The 11,191-nt window shown below is 54.1% G+C and overlaps 2 protein-coding genes across 2 annotated transcripts in view; one reads left to right on the top strand and one right to left on the bottom strand.

Annotated features, from left to right (window-relative positions):
* The first annotated feature begins 3 nt into the window (after positions 1-3).
* Positions 4-1,855, top strand: CSUI_003499 (uncharacterized protein). Its single transcript, XM_068063697.1, has 2 exons — positions 4-391; positions 1,110-1,855. The coding sequence occupies exons 1-2, from the start codon at positions 280-282 to the stop codon at positions 1,661-1,663; spliced, it is 666 nt and encodes a 221-aa protein (XP_067924330.1). The 5' UTR covers positions 4-279; the 3' UTR covers positions 1,664-1,855.
* Positions 1,856-2,980: 1,125 nt separating this feature from the next.
* CSUI_003498 (uba ts-n domain-containing protein) overlaps positions 2,981-11,191 on the bottom strand; it is a gene marked incomplete at its 5' end in the record, with an annotated part of 36,808 nt that continues 28,597 nt past the window's right edge. The window contains 7 exons of the mRNA XM_068063696.1: positions 2,981-3,424; positions 4,020-4,114; positions 4,485-4,749; positions 5,463-5,612; positions 6,049-6,246; positions 7,493-8,024; positions 8,487-10,882. Coding sequence (XP_067924329.1) covers positions 3,308-3,424; positions 4,020-4,114; positions 4,485-4,749; positions 5,463-5,612; positions 6,049-6,246; positions 7,493-8,024; positions 8,487-10,882 — 3,753 coding nt within the window. The 3' untranslated portion in view covers positions 2,981-3,307. The remainder of the gene's footprint in view (positions 3,425-4,019; positions 4,115-4,484; positions 4,750-5,462; positions 5,613-6,048; positions 6,247-7,492; positions 8,025-8,486; positions 10,883-11,191) is intronic.

Here is an 11,191-nt window from a genome sequence, read left to right as displayed (position 1 = left end):
ATTTGCCGGCAAGGAGCCCGGGCTGAACCCGTGTCGCCGCAGGCACGTTACGTGCAGTTGCCTGCGGACACTGAGGAGACGGAGAGGGAATATGGCGAAGTCCCAGAAAGCAAGACACGAGTGTCGGGGACGACTGAGACTGTGACCTCCGGAAAAGAAGCAGAATGCACAAGACAGGGGGAGGATACGCGATGCCAGACCGACGAACCAGGGGGCTGGAACAACCGTCTGATTGTTTTTCGGCAGTCGTCCTCTGCGGCTCTGGCGGAGGCGGGTGATATGGATTCGTCTCGCTTGTTGCGTTCTGTTGATACCGCATGGGCAGTCGTGCGGTTGCTAGCTGTTCTAGTGAACCAGCATCCACTCCTTGCCCTGCCTGCGCTAGCTGAAGGTCAGCAGCAAACACAAATCATAGCTGGGAATCTGCTTGGGACGCATTCCTGAATGTAGCATCCACATTTGCACAGCACTACAGCGGCGTAGAGTGTGCTTGCATGGTCGTGTGTCCGCCACACTGTCGTGGGTAGTTTGAGGGCATCGTCAGCTTTTCAAGCCACGAGGGGAAATTTTTTTGCAAATTCCGTTCTGAAGCAAGATTTGTTCGATATGTAGCTGAGGCGTGGACAGCAGTTGCCTTGGGAATCTTTCCATCATGAAAGAAGCCTGAAGGCCGCAACCGGGGCTGAGAAGGACTATATCTTTTTCAGGAGCCCCCACAGGTTGAGGAAGGCCAGTTCCTCTTGCCCGTTGCGTAGACACGCTCTTCCCTAGTCAACCCTGGTTAGGCTGCATTTTCTATCAAGACAGTACTGTGTTCTATCCATTGCGGCTCCCTTTTTTTTTTTTTTTTTAAAGTGTCTTCCCGCGAAGCCCACCAGTTCCGAGAATCGGCTGTCCAGTGGCCTTCACGCTGTGGAGCTGCCCCCTGTTCTTAGTTGATGCGCGGCCCGTAGTTAATCAGTTACACAGAAATGGCGAAGCTTTTGTGCAGAGGAGAAACCGAGTGGTGCGCGGGGCCGGAAGTCAAGTGGCGGGACTTCTTGCTCTCTCCGTCCAAAGCGCTCCCCGAGGTTTTGTCGCTGGTGAAAATGCTACGTTGCTTTTTCCAGGTCACGCTGTTTTCGGAGCTGCGACCCATGTTCTCGGCGCTGCGTACGCGTCTCCGCAGACTGCCTTGGGTTCGGTGGATCACCGCACAGCTCTGGCAGAACCAGCTCGCATTGCCAGACGACGTCTTTTGGCGTTAATGCTGTCCACGCTCTTGTTGCGCATCAAGGGGCCGTCCGCGCAGCCGAAAACCGGAATTCAACGTGATCGGACTCCAGGGCATGAAGTGGAACCGGGGACGTGCAAAACACACGAGAACCTAGTGGTGCAGATGGCAGGCGGTGAGGCCAGCAAGGCGATGCGCGTCCAAGCGGTAGCCAGCGCTTGGGAAAGCGATGAGAAGCACTGCCTTCCAGAGCAGCAAGGAAAGCAAATTCATGGCGAGAGACCGACTCTCCCAAGAAAGCCACTCTGGTGCCATTCGGCACCAGGTGACCTTCAGCGACCCCCTCTGTGTTTCTTAGAAAGAGAACTGAAGAATCCCTGGGCTCTGTCGAGCCAACTGGAAGAAATTGCTCAGTATTCCGAGCAGCTTCTCACTGCTGTGACAGTCTAATGTCTTGAGAACGCGGGTGTATGAGCAGACTAGTAGTGGCTGTGCCCGCCCGCGCACTTGCAGTGGGCAGGGAAAGCGCGCTGACACACGATTTTTTGCGCTGTGGCTCTGTACGTAGATCCTGCATGCTCTTTCTGAATGGTTTCGGCGTCGGCCACCGTCCGAGGAATTTGCAATGTTCCGCGGCTAGCTGTGAAGTTCGTGCCAGTGTGCACCACCTGACAACTATTTGAACTCGGTCAGTTTTGTGCACACTCTTTTATCAAAGACTGGCTCCATTATTTGCACACGCTAAACGTTCCTACCGAAGACGTCATTCGCACTTCAGAGTACGGCGCGTCTGACAGCGGCACTCTGGAGAGTAACTTCGGTGCCGGGAAGCAGTTCCCATCTGGTTCCGCGTATAAGCGGAAGGACGACTCGGTCAGAAGTCGGTCTTAGAGTTCAGCAGCGCGTCGCAGATGTGAAAGCGGCAGCATGATGTGGCTTCCCTAAGCTCCCTCGTAAAGAGCAGCTTAGTCGTTCGGAACGTGCGGCTGAGCGGAAGCAGCCGCGGACCGCCAGATGTGTTCCCGAAGTCATGCCACGCTGCGACAGAACGAGACTCGGCCGAGAGACGTCTAGGAAATTGTGAACGTGTAGAAGACTGAAGTGGCTGAGTACGCAGCGGAGAGATTTGCTTTGTGCTCGTGTCTTGAACACCGAGCGGCACAGCTTGATGTGCGGAGAAGTTGTTTTTGTCTAATGGTGTTGAGAGCCTGGGGTAGGCAGCTGGAGCTGTAGCCTATGCTGGTGTACTTTCCGGCATCTGAACCCGAGCTCCCAATGATGCTGGGGCTCGACTTCGGAGAAGAGACTCGAGGAGTCCTACCGAGACACACTTGATATAGGGCACTTACTACACTTGTGTGCTGCCTCGCCCCGGGATAGGGCGTACTTCGTTCTGTCTCAAATACCCACGGCACAAAGTTGACTGTGTCCCTCCTCAAGTTCCGCGTCTCAGGAACACCCCGACTGCCGCGGTACCGCCAATCCAAGAGGGCTGCACGGCAATGGTGTCAAAGAAATGCCTTGTTTTTCTTTGCCGTTGTCTGTGAGCCTCACCCACAACTGCAGGGAACGCCCAGGCGTAAACATCACGTCGCTCCTAGCATTATTCGTCCGGCTGGCTCGCTCCCACGTGGGTACGTATTCGGCCTCTGTCGAAGCTGTACCAAATCAGTTCAAATCGACTGAGCTTCCAACGCTCACTTTTTCTGTGCGCTGCGGAGCCCGCGCGGAGCGAATCGGGATTAGCCTTTCTGATACATCCCTACTGTTCGAGACCCTGCTGGACCACACTTGAGAGCGCGTGTTGTTCCCTCGATTCTCTAGCTGCTCAGTATTACATAAAGCATAACAAAAGAACTAGCCGCCCATTTGCAGGCCGGAGCAGCGTCTGGGCGGAATGATGAATTTGATGCTCCCACGCCCGGCATTTACATTGCCACCACCGTCGAAGACGTAGCAAAAGAGAGAACGATAGTTATTGACCCCATGCGTGTTGCAACTGAAGCGCGCATGCCCACAACACCCTGCCTATCACCATCTTTTTACCTAGGACAGCGGGAGAGAGTTCCTAGTTGCCAATTGAAGAAAGCGATGCTAGTCCCAGCTGGTGTTATCTGCAACGTTGTCGGCATCAATGGCAATGCCCTCAGTGATCGCATACACCAACTTTGCTCTCAGGATCTCTTTGGTTGAATAAAGCGGCAGCTCAATCTGTAAACAAAAACACACGACACAAATGACGGCAAATGAGGAAGGTGACAACTACAGCGGGTGAGTTGTCGGACGCCCCGGCACCACTCGTTCACCCAGGCCCGTCTTCGCTGACGTCGTTCCATCCGACGGTCCCCTCCCCAGTTGGAAGACGTTCTATCCCTGGTCGAACATCGGGGCCCAGCAAACGGAAAAGACTTTCAATCGGCCACAAGACTTCCCGCCGACAAAGGTCATATTAAGCAATTCTGATTCTGTACCGAACGGCAGGCAACATACTGCACTGTCCGTTCTTCAACTAGCCTCTCCCTCTGTGTACCTGCCCTCTTGCTGTCAGTGAGGAACGTGCAGGTCGTAGATATAAATATAGACATCGTGCGCGGCTGTGTAGGGTCGTGAAGTGATATAAGCACCACATGCCAGCGTTTCACTACATGCACAACCAACCAAGTTACCTTGTATGAGCTGTCCCTTGTCTCGGCAAAACCACAGTGTGATAATACATATACCCGGACCCTAGACCCTAAGGTGCCGGGTACCACTCGCTGATAAGTGTGAACACGTCAGCTACTTCTCGAACGTGTATGCTTCCTACCTGATAAGAATACCCGGCTACTGAGGACCCACCGAAAATGCCCCTTTGTACCTGCTTCAAGAAGGTGCTGTCTATAGTATTTCCTTCGGTGCTACCTGTAGCCAGTCCATCATTATACACCCGGGTATATTAGAAATACAAAAAAATCAGTACATAAGTGATTTTTTGTTCAAAATTCTACTGATTCTGATATTTCTTTACCAGCTATACTTTTCTACTAGAATTGTGACTAATATTTTTTTTTGGTAAACTAGTTCGGAGTGAGGGACACACCTTGCCCTTTATGCCTTATAACGTGAGCGCTTGTTACCTGAAAGAAGCAAGTGTGTGACGCCGGGAGGAGCATATCGTCAGGACGCATTGGTGCAGGCCTCGGTGCCTCCATCCTTTCCTGTTCTCCTTCCAGTCTTTGCCTCTGCCGGAGGCCAGGCTCAAGGTCTCCGGTCCCGTGTGCCCCCGGCGTACCTCCTTCGCCCACGGGGAAGTCGCGGTCTTGCCCAGACCCGGCAGCTAGGGAAGTATGTCCGCCAAATTCAGCGGAGCTTAGGGGACTGTGACGGGAGTAAGTACCAGACGCGTGTTTCCGGACCACTTCCATGTCTTGTTCCCACGTAGCATTTACAGGAGGCAGACGTGAGCGACCCCAAACAAAACGTAAGAACTGCTGGCGTTCCCGGGTGTTAAAGCTAAACAGCACCTCCCACAACCATACGATGACAGGATCCGCAGGCTGAGCGACAAGAGACAAAAGAGGAAAACAGAACGAGTGAGACCAGTTGAAGGTAAGAGCGCCCTGGACAGCGAAGGCGCTTCACAGGTTGAAACTGTATGGGAAGCTCGCTCCAAAGAGGGGATTTTGACGAACGGCAGCCAACCGGTTGCCAGCGGTCTTTATCCCAGCTAAATCCCTGGCACGGTTGATCTGTGACTGATGTAGTTGATATTTCCGAATTCTACGCACTGGGCCGAGCCTTGTTCCGATGTTGTGTTCACCCACAAACACAACTAGTACCTGACGGAAGAAGTAATAACTGTATTCCGTACTATTCCGTCCCACTGCAGCTGCTCAGCATATGGTGAGAGGTGTATATACACCACTCTGCTGTATCGATCGGTCAGCGAGGTGCTGCCGCACAGACAGCAAGCCGGAGCCACCCTTACCCGCCCCGCTCTTCGCGTGGACGGCTAGATAAATTTGTGTAGTTTCCTCCGTCCAAGCTGACAGGTACTCGGTTCAGACTCTGATACTACACAGGAGCTTTTCCCTGCCCTGGTGGTGTATCTGTAAACATGTATTGCCGTCCGCTAAAACTAGTGGTACCAACGGAGTCATCATACACGGAAGCGCTGTCTGCTTGAGCTCAATCTAAAAAATTCTGGAAGGCTGCTCTCGTGGTGGTCGGAGAATGGCCGATACGAAGAACCGTCCAGCTGTTGACGTACAGAGAATCCAGTGTATCGTGTGTGGGCTTTCAGGAGCTCAATGTCCACTTCCGGACTTCCGCAGACAAGCCGCTCCATCTCAGAAGGGCAAAGGAGATCTACAAATTGAATGGGAATGACTTCCCCGATTCCACGCCGAATGGCATCAACCTGAAGCAAGGGAAGGACGCGAAAAACAGAACGGGTATTTCAGGGAACTCTAGGTGGGGCACTGTGGGCGGCTAGCAGAGCCGAACCTGGAACTGCGTGAAAGCAGGAAAACTCCACAAGGGAGCGGTTTTCAGCTGGTGGACAAGGGAAAACACTGCGTAACACCCTCGTTTTCCGGCTAGACGGACGTTATAGCTGAGTGTCAGATAAGTGACCGGGCAGTCCGCAGCAGTCACGACTTCATGCGACCACGTGTGGGCGCAGCTCATGAGGGCAACTGCGGCTCCTGCAAAAATGTATTGTTTTTTTCAGCAAGAGATTCCTGTCTGTACACAACGCATGCAGACGCTCTGTAGCTGCCGCTCTCAATTGTTTTGCACGGGGATGTCAGAGGCTTGGCACCCACCGGTGAACCAAACATAGGCAAAAAGCATACCTGTCGCCTTCCCTCTTCTAGCCGACAGGCGACTGTCCTTCTGGCGTAGTCGTCTCTCTCGTCCCACTGCACGGACAAATCTCGGCCTCCAGGTCTGAGATCTACGATGCGACCGTCGGCGAGTGTTGTATTCCAGTTTAGGGGGAATTCATCAGGAAAGGCTTGGCGAGTTACTTGGCTCTCATCGAGCTGGCATATCTGGTGACACAGAGTGCAGGCATAAAAAAGAAGCTCCGTTTTTCTAGTACCACTTTCCTGAAATTACACAGCACTGGTTGATGTGTCACAGCATTTCAAGAACAAGTGATCAAAAAGAGACAGCTGATTCTCTGTGGTGACAGAGAAGCTTTTGTGGGCGGAAGGGTCCCCCCCGCCAGCACGACCGTAACCGTCCCTGCAGGCCTTCGGAGAAAACACATATGAGTTTTTCCCTGGTGTCCATCCTCGCCCTAAAACTTTCCCTTTCCATAGGTGTGCTCCGCATACATATTGACATATCACGTATCGAACAGGTCTGTACATGTCTGTGTATATTTGGTTGCCTGGGGCTGACTCGTGTCTCCAACGGGTGTTTCCAGTGGAGCTTATTCGCCGCCAGACTGTTTCCTTGCGGAGAACATCCGCGAAACCGTCCCTGTGGAAGCGGCTGTCTGGGTTTGGGGAAATGCAAGAGTACGCCAGGAGCAATTCGATACCGCTCAAGAAGTTCTCACGATCTGAACTGCAGCTTAACCTTGTGACTGTTTGCTTCTTCTCTGCCACTCCGTCACAGACGTTGGAGGGCGGATCAGCGCGAGAATGCGCATGAACCAGCAAAGAGGACAAGTCCGCGTAATATTCTCGACAACTGAGACAGCTTGATGCCCCTGTTGTGATTCTTATCTCTGACCTTCTGAAGAATTTGCACGCACAAAGTATCGACGGCCTCGAGGTCGTGTGCTCCAGTCTGAAGTTTGACAATGGGTTTCCACACCACGTCAGGAAGGTCTAGGTCCAAGCAAAGGTGCCCCCGAACAGCCACGCCCATCAGCCGGCCAAGAAACTGGTACATTAGAAGATGATCCGGCGAGACACAGCCGGGAAGGGGCAGCCAACGGTCCTGAGGGAAAAAGACAGCAGTCGTCAGGGCGACCGGGAGAACACACCAATGCAGGCTCGGCAAAGCGAATGACATCCGGACAGGCATTTGGCAATCAGGAATCCAGCTGAGGATACAGTCAGCGGTCTCGGTGACAAGCGCATGCCCTTTGCTGTTGTTAAGGGGGAGTGAGGGATACTTGAACAGTGCCTACACTGGCCAGACGTCACGCAATCGAGAACGCGTTACCCTGTGGCCTGCGCATAGTCGCGCGCTTCTCGACTATCCTAGGGCATCCCTAACTGGTTGGACACCACGGGAAACAACACGGTCGGACGTACTACGTCTATAGAAAGTTTCTCCCACCTGATTGTCTCCGAAGCCTCTGCTGTTGGGGCAGGGCATGAAAAGAGGACTGTGGGACGACTGAAGCTCTTGGGCGATATGGGTTATAGAATCGCGATAAATGCCCCCTGCATCGATTCCACCCTCACCCTCGTAGAGCACATACCACGCCCGGCCATGCGTACGCATTCGCTTTGGAGGTACGCCGCTTAGCTGAGCGTACAGTTGCCCAAAGACGCTTTTCAAGCCAACGAGGCTGCTGGCTGCTACTGCTGCTGCGGCTCCTACGCATGCTGCGGCTCCTGCTGCATCTGCAGGTCTCCTTTCGTCCGTAGATCGGTCCGCGGATGAGCTAGCCGTAGAATGCCGTCTGTTGCTGGTTCTTTCAATCCGAGAGCCCACACTGCTGCGAGCAGACGCTAAACCCTCGGCCGCCCTGAGAGCCTTTGCTCGATTGATCACTACCCGAAGCCGGCCATCCGCGGATGAATCCTCGGTCATAGACAAAGAGAGATGGAAAAGCCACTGTTTGAGTGTGCGGGGTAGAAGTGCTCTGCAAAGGCAAAGAAGCCATACTGCGTGTAAAAATGAGTGACCGCCCACAGGCGCTGGTCAAGTGTTGCCATGCTGACGCCTAACAAACTAAGAATCGTTAGATATTAAAGGGCCTCAGACCAGGAAGGTAGCGGTGACCAAGCTCTCTAGAACGTCCCAGGAGCGGCCCAATGAGGGAGCTACGTGGAGTACATAATGGGGGGGAGGGAGCATGATACGACTGGCCTGATTGCAGGAAACCTGCAAATAGGTGTACACATTGGTCACATCAGCCGCCCGCGAGGGATCCAGTTGTAGAAAAGAAAATAGAGTTCGGGATGAGGCTCTGCTTGCCTCCCACCATGGTCAACATCTGTTATTGCGAAGGCGCTCTAGAAACGTCTTGACTGTGTTGGGTTCTGTCTGCCGACACTTTGCGATGCTTTTGTCTGAAACTACGCGACGGAGGATCCCGCCTCACCTGAAGTTTGAAAGCATGGTGCCAAAAGCAGAAGGCCACGGCGCAAAAACAGCAACGCAATGTATGATGGACAGCAGCAAATGCAGCCAAGTTCGGCATAGCTGTAAGGCTGGTTCGAAGACAACATCGTCAAAGTCGCGAGAATGTCCGTCAGTGTGAGGGCCCTCTTCTGCGTCAGTAACAGCATCTCTCCGCCAGGTCCTGCCTTCCTCTCCCGCACCTGGTTGGTGTCTCTTTCTCTGGTGTGCCTTCGCTAACGACGCCTCCTCACCAAGAAAGCTGGCGCATCGTTGCTGGAGAAGGCAAGAGAAGCTTTGCCTGAAGACCTGAATTCTATCCAGGTCTCCTGCGTCACCCTGTCTGGTGGACCGGCTGTTTCCCCCAGACTCCCCGCTGCCTGGAGTAACGGCCCCTGTTGGAGTATCAGACCCTTGGTCCGGGCGCTGGATGCTGTCACCCCATTGAGCAATAGATAAAGAAGCAGGAGACGAGGGAGATGAGGGAAAGACTCCGGGGGTTCCGCCCCCTTCGGTTCGGCTCTGCTGTGAGCTCTCGGTCGCCGGGCTGACTTGACTGTTCACACATGCAATGATGGTTGCCCAAGTGTGCTCGTTGAGGATCCAGCGTACGCTCGGAATTTTGAGGACCCACGAATGACGGCGGTCAACGGGGACCGAAGAGAATCTACCGTCGGAACGGACAGAGTGCTCGGTTTCCTGTGTCAAGACCAACTGTTTCAGGTAACCGGTAAAGTCAGGCTGGGGAACACCGGCTGAGGACAAACAGCTGCTCTTGTCTGCTTGCGCCTCATTGGCCACGCCATGAGCTCTCTCCAAATATCCTGTCTGGCCCGGCTTTTCAGTTGTTTTCTTCTTTTCCTCGGAGCCATCAGTCGGTGCCTTTGACCAGGCAATCACAGCCGGGTCAACAGCTACGGGAATCCGTAAACTCGGCCATGAATTCCAGTCCCGCCGGGAGCGCCACGCGAAGGAAAGCAACCCTGCTTGGGTGTGTCCACTTCCTTCAGGAAGCTCCACATTCTTTTGTGGCGATGTGCTGGGGCCTTCTCCTTGCGCGCTGCCAAATCCCTCGCCGGCAGTGCCTAAGCCCGCTTCTAAATCTCTCTCTCCGTGAGCAACCTGAACCACTCTGGAATGTGTGGTCGATCCTTCGGGAGCGTACTGGACTACCGGCCGAAATCCGGCTCCACTTTCGTCATCCTGTCTCGGCCAGCATGTCTCACTTCCTCCCGCTTCGCTTCCCTCCGCTCCAATCCTGGTGTCCGCCGCATGAACGCTCGCAACACAAGTAAGCATCGACCCCCCAGGCGTCTCAGTGAGAGGTCCTATTATCTCACGGGGCTGGCCTACTGAGGAAATTCTCGGGGGGTGCGCTAATTCTTGGCCGTGGTTGGTGCAGTCAGTGAAATCGCACTCATCTGACTCCGACCCTTGGTTTCCACTCCGTCGAGAAGAAGCTTGGACCTGACGGCGATCGCGCTCCTCCGGCAGCCCGGCCAGTTCTTGTGCGAACATTTCATCGCAGGTGCTCACTTGGAGCGCCACTTCCTCTTCGCTGAGTTCTTTGAAGTACACACGGAAATCAGCCACCTTTCCGCGCATGCCTATAGACCTACTTTTTGTCCCGGTCCGACCACATGCATCCATTTCTTCTGTTACCAGCGCGTCTTCCAGGTGATGGTAAGGATTGTTATGATGCCAAGACGAAGGATACCAGCGCTGATTTTGCCGACGCCTGTGCCTCTCGCGGGTTGTGCGGCGAGTTATCCGTTTCCTGCTTTCTTCTTCCTCGTCCGGTAGAGTCTCGTCTTCTTCTTCTGCTTTCTCATCGGGGGGTTCCATACACAGAGGAGGCAACCAGATAGGTAAGGGCCCGTGTGACAAGGAACAGCGTCCAGTTAGTTCTTTCCGGGCCACTTCTCTACCGTCAACGAACAACCTCATATGAGTAGGGGGCAATCCAAGGGTGACGGCCACATGCGTCCAAACCTTCGGTTTTATGGGCTCCGTGGACTGCAGAAAAAACCTCAGACTCTCGTAGCCGGCGTAGGTGGTTGTCTGGTGAGGGACTCGAAGCTCGGCAGCTATCAGATTAAAAGGAGAGAGATACCACGCCAGTGTCTCACAGGTGGAGACCGGATACCCGCGAAGACATATTAGCCGCCATGGCGGTGGATTCGGGGCTAACACAGCTGGGCACCCACTAGTCGTAGTGGAAGAGGATGATGATGCTGGTGGGGCTCTCAAGAGGTTCTCAGGTACCGAAGAATGTCCAGAGGACGTGAAAAAAGAAGGAAGGATGTTTTCTCCTGGCGGCCCGGGCACTGGAGACGACGACGGCAGGGACGGTGATGCAGTTGGTTGAGGCTGGGTTTGCTGCGGTTGCGAACAAACACCACAGACAGGAAACAGCGACGTGCGGGAGACGCTGAGAGAGGGAGAACGGGAGAAGAGACAAGCAGAAGGCTGCAGGTACGAAGACAATTTTGAGTCAGAGCTGGACGGAAAAACACAGGAGGGACACCTGGGGAGCAGAACTGGAGGATGAGGGAGAGGTGTCACGGGAGCGGACGCCAGGAGAAGGTGGATGACTCAGTTGGGACAAAGCTCCCTGAAAGCGCGTGGACCACACCGTGGAAAAAAGGAAGATGAAGAGTTTGCTATGACCGCATCAACAGCGACAGC

Source organism: Cystoisospora suis, assembly GCF_002600585.1.
Source record: "Cystoisospora suis strain Wien I chromosome Unknown contig_1570, whole genome shotgun sequence".
NCBI classification, from domain to species: Eukaryota; Apicomplexa; class Conoidasida; order Eucoccidiorida; family Sarcocystidae; genus Cystoisospora; species Cystoisospora suis.
This window is presented reverse-complemented; position numbering and strand designations above follow the sequence as displayed.